General features: G+C 44.1%; 1 protein-coding gene and 1 long non-coding RNA gene across 5 annotated transcripts; one reads left to right on the forward strand and one right to left on the reverse strand.

The window, feature by feature from the left end:
• Nucleotides 1–422: 422 nt before the first annotated feature.
• LOC126980308 (uncharacterized) lies at nt 423–3,779 on the reverse strand. 4 transcript variants are annotated; one of them, XR_007733065.1, is made up of 4 exons: nt 3,615–3,779; nt 2,841–3,002; nt 1,386–2,523; nt 423–1,285 (listed from the first exon to the last, which is right to left on the reverse strand). It is a non-coding gene; the product is annotated as an uncharacterized LOC126980308 (long non-coding RNA). The 4 variants fall into 4 exon arrangements; XR_007733063.1 differs by having other exon boundaries at nt 423–1,289; nt 1,324–2,523; XR_007733064.1 differs by having other exon boundaries at nt 424–1,189; nt 1,324–2,523.
• Nucleotides 3,780–8,589: 4,810 nt separating this feature from the next.
• Nucleotides 8,590–11,856, forward strand: LOC126980309 (guanine nucleotide-binding protein subunit alpha-14-like). The gene is made up of 2 exons (XM_050830046.1): nt 8,590–9,439; nt 9,608–11,856. The coding sequence occupies exon 2, from the start codon at nt 9,675–9,677 to the stop codon at nt 10,791–10,793; it is 1,119 nt and encodes a 372-aa protein (XP_050686003.1). The 5' UTR covers nt 8,590–9,439; nt 9,608–9,674; the 3' UTR covers nt 10,794–11,856.
• The last annotated feature ends 1,331 nt before the right edge of the window (nt 11,857–13,187 follow it).

Here is a 13,187-nt window from a genome sequence, read left to right on the forward strand (position 1 = left end):
TACCTGTCACTTGATTGATTGAAGTTTATTGTTACAAAGAGAATTACAACAAGGGAGATGAGAAGTCATGCCATCCCATCCCCCAGACAAGACATTATAGGATGAAGGAAGAAGAGGAGGAGGAGGAGGAAATATAATGAAACCAGTACAAGAACATAATTATAGAGAAAATATATTACAACGTGGAAAAGGAAGAGAAGAATGGAAAAAAAAGAAGGAGAGGAGGGGGAAAGAAAACTAAAGGAAAGGAATAAAGAAAAAATACATATAAATACTCTATGTATACATTTCTAGTCACAGCCATCACAGGTCAACAGTTAAATAAATATATAAGGAGTAGCACTAATACTAGTAACCCATCAGTAAGAGGCTGCCACACACTGGATAAGTAGGGATGGGCAAAAGTGGGGTGGTCTTTAAGAATGGTTGGGAGAACATCTTTATTTTTCATTGATTGATTGATGGTTTATTGCTGCATAAGTACACAGTAATGAGATTAAGGGAGGAACATGCCATCCCAACCCCCAGGGAAAACATAATGTGATTTGCAATGATACAAGAAACATATCATTAAAACTTTGCTTGTAGGTTCTGATTTATTCTTTTGTAAGGTATTTATGAGTCAGTTGAGTGGGAGTATGAGCATGCTAACTGCACCCTTTGATGTAGCCTACTTTCTTTACTGCATCAATACATATTTTGAAACAAACTGAAAACTGCCTGTCTCTGTTTTTCACTGAATTGATCGGTATGATATATTTTTAATCACGGCTAAAAGACTAAAAACAAGATCAACGAAGAACATAAAACACGCACCAGCATACAAAATTAAAATGAAAATAATATGAGGCGAATATTATCTTTTCCAGTAGCTTATGTGGTATTTTTTTCTCACTGGCTTGATCGGTGTGATAGTCTTTGAACCACGGTTAAAAAAACACAATTAAGACCACACAGGTACATAAATCACGCGGCTGCATACAAAATTAGAATGAAAGTCTCGACAGCTATTTTAATCTGTATAGTTTATGTTGTATTTTTTTTCTCATAAAAATCTAGAATATGATTTCCTTCTACAAGACTTGATATCTAACTAGTACAATTTCAAGATCTACCTAGCCTATAAATTCCTTCTACAAGACTTAAAATCTACCTAACACAATTTCCTTCTACAAGACTAAATATCTACCTAACTCATAATTTCAAGATCTACCTAGCCCATAAATTCCTTCTATAAAACTCAATATCTACCTAGCACACAATTTCCTTCTACAAGACTCAAGATCTAGCTCACAGTTTCCTTCTACAAGACTAAATATCTACCTAACACATAATTTCAAGATCTACCTAGCCCATAAATTCCTTCTATAAAACTCAATATCTACCTAGCACACAATTTCCTTCTACAAGACTCAAGATCTAGCTCACAATTTCCTTCTACAGTCAAGTCTTTAAATACAACAGAAGAGAAAATGGACGTCGAGTTATCCTGACAGGGGCCTTCAAAACAGGTCAGGCCCCCGGAGGCTGCACAGCAGGATCTCCACGTGTCCCTCAGCAGGCCCGGGCCGAGTCAGGGACAAGACCAGCAGCCAACAGGGAAATGGTTTTATTGTGACCGACCGCTCGAGTTTCCCACTTACCGGCTCGGGAGGTGAATGAACCGGGAATATCATGAGCAGAGGTGCCTGGGTACAAGGATAGGCAGAGATGAGAGATGTTCACAATGTATGTTCACAGATGAGTACTCGATGTTGTTCATGGCTGTTCCGTCATTCCAGGATTTTCTATCTTAATTAACGACGATGAACACAGACCACCAGCCGTTGTTAACTTTTATTTGTTGCTATTTTACATTTTAGAAGATAGTTCAGTTTTATTTTGTGAGATTATAGTTGGTTATGTTGCTTTTTCTGCCTTAAAAGTAGGAAGGAGATGAGGCGATGTCCGAATGTAATAATAATAAAAATAATCATAATGAAAATAATAATAATAATAATAATAATAATAATAATAATAATAATAATAATAATAATAATAATAATAATAATAATAATAATAATAATATATAATAATAATAATAATAGTAATAATAATAATAATAATAAGAAGAAGAAGAAGAGGAAGCAGAAAAAAAGAGGAAGAATACAACAACAACAACAACAACAAATAAACAACCTCAGGAACACCAACGACTCAAAAAAAAAAAAAAAAAAAAAAGTTTACCAGTTTATCATAATCATGCGGCCGTCACGGGTAACTTCATCTACAAAGTCACCACACAAGCAGGAATTAAACCGCCTAAAAGGCACTTGATGCCACACGCGCGGTCACTCAAGCATCCTCTTTCAGGTCCTGGGATAAAGCAGTGTCGTGCACTCCCCTCCCTGGGCCCATGTGGGGGATGAGGGCAGGAGGAACGGGAGCAAAGGGAGGAACCACGGGGAGTGATGGATACTCTTCCTCCTCCTCCATCTCTTCCTTCCTCCTGTCATCGGTAAGCATCCACTCTCCTCCCCTAAGCTGAAAAACAGGGAACAAAGAGGAACATGTAAATACACTATTAAACGGGAAAATAAAGCATATAACACGGATAAAAGTGAGAGATAATATTATCCAGAAAACAACAACAAAAACACAGACCACAATGAAATAAAGATTAATCGGGTCCTATTGAGTGTGTTTTTAGGTTCATGGTACAGAAAAATCGTCGGACTCCAAGAAGGGTCATAAAACTACCCCTGAAAATACCTACAACTCCTATACGAAAGCCTTGCCACATATGTATGCTTGGGCCTGGAAATGTTTAAGAATATGACCCTATGTATAATCTTCTTTACCTTGGCCAATCTTGCAGCTTGAAGGTAACGCATTTCGTGAGGGGGAAAGAACATCTCCTTTATATGCTGGGGAGGGACGGCAGGCGGCGATGCTTCCTGTATATTCTCGTGTCCCCAGCAGAGCCCCGTCGCCCACGCCAGCACCAAAGCGACGCCCACCACCTGCAGGGAAGAGAAGCTAAAGGTTACGAGCCCAGCATCCCTCCCTCCATCACCTCTATATCCAGGTAACTCATCTCCGAGACTGGTTTTTCGTTTTAACTACTTTTTCCTGGTGTTCGTAGTTCATTGGTGGATAAAACTGGTTATATGACCTGTGATAGCTGCACTCGTCTAGATTACTGTTTTTTGGGGGTGGGGTGAGGTGGGGGTGGGGGGGATATTTCTCTCGTTGTAATGTGATTGATACGCGAGAACTTGTTACCGATGATAATTATGACAGATATAATTAGTTTTGTTTTTCCAATGTGGAATATTTCTTACTTTACTCTCTTTTTTAGAAGGAGGGGGTATATATAGGTGACTAACGTGTACATCTGAAGTTCTAATACTACTAGTTCATCTACTACTATACTACTACTACTACTACTACTACTACTACTACTACTATATAAACTGATGCCAATACTACTGATTTACTCTCCCTAATACCACTTTCCGTTACACCTGTCTAAATCGTCTCACATTGATTCACTACAAAATAATAATTGATTCTAAAGTTTCTCTAATAAAAAAGCATTAGTAAGCAAACATTAAACAGTCCAGCTGGCTTACGTGTGTGAAAGCCATGTGGGTTTTAGTTTTCCTCCCCAGCTCGCCAAAAAACAGCCACAGATCGAAGTAACCTGTTAATACCGGCTCACAAATGCAAGGAAGTGAGGGCATTCCCAGCCTTTTATACACCAGAGAGAGGGTGCGATGTCCACGTTGGCAACGCCGTCACGGTTTACGCCGCCCGTGACATGATATTACTAACGGGAAAATAATGTACGCGGCGCTTTATCGGGTCTGAAAGCTTACATGGGGCTAAATGTGATACAGAGGACACATAAAACCGAGCGTGTGTGTTGCTAAACCCCACGGCAGAGCTGGTTCTGTACACATATATTGGGAAATACGTGGAATGTGACCTTTTGGCGGCCCGCAACCCGGACTCAGCGTAACACGATACAGAGCACCTCGTTTCTTGTTTATTCCTCTACCTACTCGCGTACCGCCTCATTACCAGCATTATAAGTATTCCTCGCCCAGCATAGCTTCACCACGTTGCCATTGAAGCTCGCAGAAGGAAAGGATCATGCTTGTTTGTGGTATTAATCGTAGTATAGGTGTCACAGCAAGTCAGTCAGTCGGGGCGAAGTGGCACTGCGCGACACCTGATCCGGTTCCTCCCCCGCGAGGCAGCGTCCCGCCCATCATGCCCCGTGTGGATGACTTTGTTTGTTGGTCTTGTTCGCCGAGAGGAAAATATTTATCGCCCGTCTGTCGCAGAGGAGACTTTTGGGTCATATTCTTGAACCTCTCGGCGCCCAAGCACATAACACGGCTTTTGTAGGATTTGTGGGCATTTCCATGGGTAGTTTGATGACCCTGGTGGAAGTTTGACAAAGTTTCTGCACTATGAACGTAAAGAAACACTCAAGGGGATGATTTTAACATCTTTTTGGGCCTTTAAAAATGATTGACGTGAGAGAAAGGAGCGTCTGAGAATACCGACTTTTCAGCTTTCGATATTCAATGGTTGTTTTCTGAAGTGTGATTTAATTTCCATATTTTGACGGAGCTTTGATTATAAGGCGAAAAAAAGTTCATCGCTTGTCTTCCGCAAAACACACAAAACGCGAAAATATTTACCGCTCGCCTTGTTGCGGAATATACTTCAAGCTTTCGGTTTTCAATAAATGTTTTCTGAAGTTTGATTTAATTTCCATATTTGATGCAATTTTGATTAGACGACGGAAATATTGTATCGTTTTTCTTTTTCTTTGGTTAGATTATTTTTTTGACGTTGCTTTACATGTAACGTCGTCGATGAGTCTGTAGTAAAATTCGAAAGTGGTAGATTATTTCTCTTAGAGGACGAAAATTGGTTGTCGCTCGTCTAACACAAAACACGTTATAGTTTTTTTCTCTCTCTTTTGGTTTCATTTTTTTGATAAGTTGCTTAATATGGAACATCGATGAGTCTGTGAGAAAATTCGAAAGTAGTAGACGGTTTTTTTTTTCTTTTTTCTCATAAGTGTTTTCCTACTGTTTAATGACACACGGCTCAAACTCATTCATACCGGTTAATAGTGGTTACCAAGGCTGTGGCGATGACCCAAACTAAATTATGACCTCTGATTCGATGCACGTTTTCAGTCAACGCTAATGAAGGTAAAGTAGGCTATGGCGATGCGAGGGATTTTGAGGTGCACACGAGAATAGTAAGATGATTATAAGTAGTGGGTGTGACGGCGGTGGTGTTGTTGTTACTCTTTCTAAGGACGAAGGGGAAGCAAAGTGTGTGAATAGGCATTAGAGAAGTTCAAGAGGAGGAGGACCTATATATACGAAGCGATACAAAGCGATAGGCTACAGGTCAACAGGGAAAAAAAAAGACGTAGAAGAAGAAGAAGAAGAAGAAGAAGATAAAAAGGAAAGAGAGAGACAGAAAGGAAGAAGAAGAAGAACAAGAAGAAGAAGTGATGGTGAAGACGTTGGTGGTATATATGCATCAAATTCATCGAGGATAGCACATGAAAGTATCGAAACATATCCAATTAACGTCCTCTTAAAACCATATTCTTTAATTCAATATCAAAACAAAAACGCTATTCATTAGGTATATTCGCACATGAGGCAACTATTGTACGTAAAAAGATACACACTGCACAAGTCATATATAGATTCGTGTTAGTATTATCATGTCCTTGGAGCATCTTTCAAGGTGGCTGCATGGGCGGTGGTCATCGGGGACTCAAGGCAACGCTAACACGGCACATGCGATGGGATTTTTAGACGCTTCTATCTCTCACATCAACCATTCCCGAAGGCCAATAAGGAGATCAGTCGGTTTCTAATAAGTGGTATTTTGGGTTCATGGTACAGAAGTGTCAAACTACCACCGGGGCCATAAAACTACTCCTGGAAATGCCCAAAACTCCGAAGAAAGCCTTGTCAAATATGTGTTTCTTTAGGTTCATGGTACAGAAGAAGTCTCAAACTTCCACCGGGGCCATAAAACTACTCCTGGAAATGCCCAAAACTCCGACGAAAGCCTTGTCAAATATGTGTTTCTTTAGGTTCATGGTACAGAAGAAGTCTCAAACTACCACCGGGGCCATAAAACTACTCCTGGAAATGCCCAAAACTCCGACGAAAGCCTTGTCAAATATGTGTTTCTTTAGGTTCATGGTACAGAAGAAGTCTCAAACTACCACCGGGGCCATAAAACTACTCCTGGAAATGACCAAAACTCCGACGAAAGCTTTGTCAAATATGTGTTTCTTTAGGTTCATGGTACAGAAGAAGTCTCAAACTACCACCGGGGCCATAAAACTACTCCTGGAAATGACCAAAACTCCGACGAAGGCCTTGTCAAATATGTGTTTCTTTAGGTTCATGGTACAGAAGAAGTCTCAAACTACCACCGGGGCCATAAAACTACTCCTGGAAATGCCCAAAATGGCCGAAGTGATAGCTTTGTCAAATTCGCCGATGTCGCGGGTTTCTTCACGCTAGGTTCATGGTACAGGAGAAGTCTCAAACTACCATGCTGTCCTGAAGACCACCCATCAACCCGGACTCTAGAGGAAGCCGTCCAAGCGAATCAAGAACGAGTTCCGGGGGCAGAAGAAGCCAAACTGCAAGATGGCGCCACTATAAACACTCGCCTGCGCCAGAACGGGCTGGGCCGACCATCAGGCCCCACCTGGAAGAAGCCTTGGGCCGACCATCAGGCCCCACCAGGAAGATGCCTACCGGCGCAATAGGCAACAACGTAAAAAAAAAAAAAAAAAAAAAAAAAAACTTTGGCGCCGAAATGTTTAGGAATATGATCTCATGATTCTTCACTGTATATATGAGTCACGAGAAGATTATACTCAGGGTCACTATCTCTTCGCAAATAGATAACTAACAGAAGGCGGGTAAAGAGGGTTCCAAGAGGCTTCAAAACGGGTCGGGTCGTGAGAGTTTACTGAGTAAGAAAACAAACTGGGTCGCAGCGAGGGACCTTGAATCACACTGCGCTAACCTGCCGGATCCCACGTCCACACCAGACAGCAGTATTAGAACAGGGCCAGAGGGAGGATCACATGGGGCGCCGGTCCTTGCCTGCACCCGTTCCCTGCCACTGACCGTAAGACGTGTAAAGATCAACAGGATTTTACTTTTACATAAGCTGCGTGGATGTCACGTCGAATGGATGCGAGGGCTACTACCTTACCTAACACCCTGAAACTGCCCACTAGACATACAAACACGTGTAGAAAATTACCGTTATATAACAATCCATCAATAAAAGGCAATAATGGGTCACAAAGGTGGGATAAACGGGATAATTAACGACTTTCTCAACACCCAGGCGCTGTAACAAAAAGACATATACGGACTCTAGCAGATAATTATTAACGTTACATAACCATTCACTTGGGGTAATAAATAGCGGGTGATATTTCCATTTTAAGGTGACACCAAATGACCTTTTCTCATCGTGGAGTCAACAGTGTATGACCTTTTTTGACCTCTAAGAAGCCCCGTTAATCGGACGCTGCGTGACCCTTGCCCATCAGTGCCCACTAAAACCGTTAACCCTCACGATTGCCCGACATCACATCGACGACTCTTCACTAACAGATCACATGAAGGTTTTTAGTATCATTTCCAAGCACGAGTCAACAGCGAGCGGTGGTGGTGGTTGCTGGAGAGTCGAGGGGAGGAGGTGAAAGGGGAGTCAGCGGAGGAGGGAGCGGTGAAAGCTCTTAAAACATGTGTATTTAAAGAGAGGGCAAGGTGGAGGAGTGTACTGACATGCCGAGTGATGCAAAGATCAACACGTGTAGTAGCAGCAGCAGCAGCAGTAGTAGTAGTAGTTGTAGTTGTAGTAGTAGTAGTAGTAGTAGGTAGTAGTAGTAGTAGTAGGTAGTAGTAGTAGTAGTAGTAGTACCTCAACGTGGTTTCTATAGAGGAAGGAAAGAGGAAAAAGGAAAGGGAAGCGGAAGGAGAACTATTATCATCATCATTACTACTGCTACTGCTACTACTACCATTGTAATTTCTGCGGCTGGTGTGGTGGTGGTATATGTGACCAACACGAAGGGAGGCCAGCAAGATACCTGTGACCCAACTTATGCATAATAATAGAGAGTACCACAAGACCCTGAGCTCGTCCTTTGGCATCTGGGTGACATAATATACCAAGGCTTCTATATTTTGTGTCTATGAACTTTAATACTTTTTTTCCCTCGGGACTTACAGACGAAGGTAAATGTCACAGCCTCTTACGTGTACGAATACTAAGATGGTATTCGCGTTTGACATTTATTTGCACTGTGTTGGTCATTGGCTTCTTGAGGCCAAAACTAGTGTATACTGGCTTTGTTCTTTGGTTCTTCGTGCGTGAAGTGTGAAAATCATATTGCAAGGGGGTGGAATACACTCAGGGAAATCCAGTTCTTGCTATTGGTGGTTGCAGCATGACGTCACAACCCGGATACGTCATGATGGTTGGTCAACTCCCCGTGACGTCACTCCTCACATCCCCGGGACCATAATAAAAACAATCGCCTCAAGACACTGGCTGGCTATGTTCCTTGTGCTTGAGTGTTTCCTAGAGACAAAGATAGCGTCGTTCGGCTTAAGTCTCGCGCCTCGTTGCGTAAGGGTGACTAAGACGGGTGGAGCTGATGCTGTAGATCGCAAAGGTTGAACGGAACGACAAAAAGTTGTTTCTGTATTGTGACCAACAGCGTAGGACCAAGGACGTCGCGCAGGTGTTGTTGCGGGACTCAGGTGGACTCTCGAGGAGGATTTTTACGTCGCTGTACAGCGCCGCTGCAACCTGGCTCATTGCTCATCGTATTTGTGCCGTGTATGTCGTGCGCTAATTTCAACCCAGTAGCAAAAAATACAGTGATTAGTGTGCCCGAAGTTCCGTTGCCCACCTGCCCACCTGTCTAAATCACTGCAGCGTGAAATGTGGAACGAAAGAGGCTGGGAGGCCCTCGCCATCACCTCTGTAATGTCTTGACACCCAGCTTCATGCCCGAATGCAAGGGTGTGGGCAGGCTGGGCATTAATCCTCTGGGAAAGTGTTTGTATTGTGCCGAGGGCGGGATCATCATACATCTGGCAGGCGGCTGGGCGGACTGGTTGGTTTTGTCGCTAACCCGCGTCAGTGTGTGGCAAGACGGCCCCTCTCGCCGTAACTCTCACCGCCTCCTCCTGCTGCGTTATCACAGGTGCGGGCGTGGAGTGTGCTGGGGAGGGCGCCAGTGTGCCAGGCGAGTGATGTGACGCTGTGTCGGGGCCGTGGATTACTCGGTGCGCTGGAGTTGAAGTCCCAGCGTCTGGCGAGGCCCTCCATCTTGGGGAGCGTCTTGGGAGTGACGGTGAGGGTAAGTCTGAGGACGTGTGGCTCCGGTGGCCCCGCTGCCCCTCACACGCTGTCACACCCGTGGTTGCCTCGGCCGCCCATTGTTCATACTGTTTGTGATTACTGTTGTGTCCTAGAGTCAGCTTGTTCCTGTGATGTAATGGCTATGTTTGGTTGTCTTGTTTTTTAGGTTGAGGCACCCAGCCTGGTGTGAGGGAGTGTGGTGGAGTGTTGCAGCACTAGCCTTCACGCGAGCCATGACGTGCCCTCTCTCCTGTTACTGTGGACTTATGTGCCGCTGCGGGTGCATACCCTCGCCTGACGTGCCGTCCCTCACGTCAGGCGGCTCGCTGGGGCCCGAGACCCAACGCAGCCACACGGTCTATGTCCTCCTCCTGGGCGCCGCCGAGACGGGCAAGTCCACCATCATGAGGCAGATGAAAATCATTGACAGCGGTGGTATGTCGCCTGCCTCCCTGCGCTCCTACACGCGGCACGTGCTTGAAAACGTTCTCACGTGCGTCACGCGTCTGGCGGCAGCTGTGCAGGAGGCCGCCATACCCTGGGGCTCTCCGGAGGCCGCCCACGCCGCCACCATCCTGTCAGCCGTGACGCCCAAGGACTGGGGGTTGTCGGAGGAGGGGAACGCCCCTGCCTTGCTGCCAGCCGACCACGCCCAGCTGATCACCGTCCTGTGGGAAGATATGGCTGCCCAGGAGTGCTGGCTGAGGGCCAACGAGTTCAATCTGCCGGACAGCACAGACTACTATCTGTCCGCAGCGGATCGCCTCAGCCAGCAGCCCTACATGCCCACTCAAGAGGATGTGCTGCAGCTTCGCATCCCCACTCGCTCAGCCACCGTCTACGACTTCCATGACAGGAACTGGACCTTCCGCATCACGGACGTGGGAGGACAGCGAGGCGAGAGGCGCAGGTGGATTCGACTCTTCGATGAGGTCAACGCCATCATCTTTCTTGCGGCGCTGAGCGAGTACGACCAGACGTGGAGCAAAGAGGAGGAGGACGGCATGAACAGACTCGAGCTGTCGCTGCAGCTCTTCAAAGAGACCCTCAACTACCCCGGCTTCTCTAACACCAGCATCATCTTGTTCCTCAACAAAACTGACGTGCTACAGAAGAAGATCACGACGTCCGATCTGTGCAGATACTTTCCAGACTTCACGGGGCCGCGGGGAGACACGCGAGCAGCCACGGACTACATTCGTAACCGCTTCATGATGCACGCGAGGGACAGAGACTTCTTTTCCCACGAAACGTGTGCCACAGACACCAAGAAGACGAGGTTTGTCTTTGCCGCCGTGCGAGAAAGTATCTTGTGGAATAACATTAGACTGTTCATGGACCCATTTCACTGAGGGGCCCGTGGATGCCTTTCCCTTGTGTAAAGGTGTACACACGGGAAGAATCGCCTCAAGAAAACCTCAGACTCGCGTGAAGTTACCTCTATTGTATAGTTTAAAAGTACAAGTTAAGTTTATTCAACTGTGATAATATGTTCTGGTGTAGCGGGAATACTGTGCACAGAACTGGCCACGAGAGACGGTTAGGGAAGAGGACTGACGCGTGAAGAGGGTAGTACAACGTGCAAGGTCACGTCGACACAGTGGTGAAGCAGTGCATGGAAAACGTGCCGAACCAATCATTCCTCAGTGACTCAAATGTAACAAGTTGGGGCCAGGTTGTGTTGTCGGAGGGACGGACGGCCTATCCTTCACCTTCGCTCGCCAGCAAGTCTGTCAACACTCCATTGGTGGAAAAAAAAATATATATATAAAACATCTTTTTCGTGCGTTCTATGCCCAAGACATTTTAGGTGTACCAAGCCTGCAACCCTCCTGTGTGATCTGGACAATGGACCCATGCAGACAGGAAAATCTTCCCTAATACTACAAAGTGAAAGGTGGCGTGTGTGATGTGGAAGAGAGGGACAAGTATTTCGAATTGGAAAAAGTTCATTCAATGTATCCCAGTGGTGTGAATAGTCGTCGCCGCCCTCCAGGCAGTTTGGTGTTGGCGCGTTACGTGCGAGCACCCGCGCCGCGGGGGGCGGTGGGGGGTAGTTGTACGTGCTGGGAGCCAGTTTTTATAAATTGAATAGAACTGAACTGCTCTTACTCTTCGATTACAAGAGATTGGTATACGACTGTGACCTTGTAAGATTACAGTTATATTTTTTCACCTTTAAGGATTAATTTAATCTTAAATGCTCTCTCCGCACAAACTCGAATTGAAAAAAATCAAGGAAAACAAAGTTAAACTTTGCTTTCTTTGGCACAATTAATACTCAAGTCTTAGGTAGATTTATCCACTTATTTTCTCCGGCACATAATTAATGAGTATAATATATTTATAGATGTAACACTTCACAAAAAGTCGAACCTTGGATACTGCAGTTCAGACAATAAAAGAGAGACTTGATGTGAGAACTTCATTCCCCTCACCCTCACCACCACCACCAGCGGGGAGCGGAAGGCCTTCAAAGGCTTGGGCCCGCCAGCAATGCACCCGTCCACGGCAGCTACTGTACTCGGTGAAGATTCCATATACGTCCCATCCGATACATCCCAGTGATCAAGTAAATAACCTTTTCGCCTTTGACTTTCAAAATGGGTTCAGGAAAGCTGCAGTCCTCCCAGAAACTCAGTGGGTAAGCAATATATGAGGATATCAGATTTTACACTAACAGATTACTGGCGAGTGGCCGCGCCTTTGTGACTACTACACTAGCGTTGGGCGGATTAAGTGACTTGTCAGAAGGCCGAAAGATGTAAATATAGTGTACGTTGGAATTACCTTGTTAATTTTGCAAAGGTCTAAAATAATACTTTAAACTCAAGAAAAAGATAAATCTCTCTAAACTGAACCAACAAGATGAAGAATAACCTTATATTAGGAAGTGTGACCAAAGTATCCCCCCCCCTCCCCCCTCAAAAAATAAAAATAAATAAATAAATAAATAAATAAATAAAAAATAAAAAAATAAAAATGAATAAAAACTTTGAAATGCAGTAAGCAAAATAAACTCTAAGGAAGTGTTTTTTGCAATTTTGGAAATCTTCAAACTGCCTGACCCTACCAAGACATCTCTCACACCCAAACATTCACCACATAAACAAAAGTAACATTCAACTAACTCCCCTAGAGCATTGGACATACATATAAGCAATAAAATTTAAAGCAGGGTAGGTCAGAGCTTGAAATAATAGTTTCGTGCATTTATTTAAAGTTGCTTTGTTAACCATCATGTGATATGAAATTTACAATATTATTTACAAATTCAAGCTAGATAGCAAGTAGCTAAGTACCAGGAAGACCTCGATCAACTTAATTCACATTTTCACTTTTAATTCAGACTGATTACTGTCAACTCTTAGCATAACCAACAAAGTAATTAAATAAGGAACAAAAAATATCTAACCCTTCCGTACGAGTCCTCTCCTGACTATGACGGCCCTGCTGACTCCTGCTGAAAACTCTGAACCATACCTTGCAGTAAAAAAGAAAATGAACTGGTCAAGGAAAGAAACAAGTGCCATACAAATGAATATCCAAAAGGCTAAACATAGAACAGACAAATGTGACAACAAAAGATCCTAACAAGCATGATGTAAATTTATCTGCTGAAGAGGTTAACCTCACTTATGCTTGATGCTTGGGTGATGACAACGCATACAATGCAATCCTAAGCTATTCTTCGTAACATCAAGGATAAAGTTTCATGTTCAATTTTCTATGATTCAAATTGGCCG

Source organism: Eriocheir sinensis, chromosome 44, assembly GCF_024679095.1.
Source record: "Eriocheir sinensis breed Jianghai 21 chromosome 44, ASM2467909v1, whole genome shotgun sequence".
Lineage (NCBI taxonomy): Eukaryota > Metazoa > Arthropoda > Malacostraca > Decapoda > Varunidae > Eriocheir > Eriocheir sinensis.

What these genes read in the sequence shown, in the direction of transcription:
- LOC126980309 (XM_050830046.1), top strand. Translation starts at nt 9,675, where the DNA reads ATGACGTGCCCTCTCTCCTGTTACTGTGGACTTATGTGCCGCTGCGGG.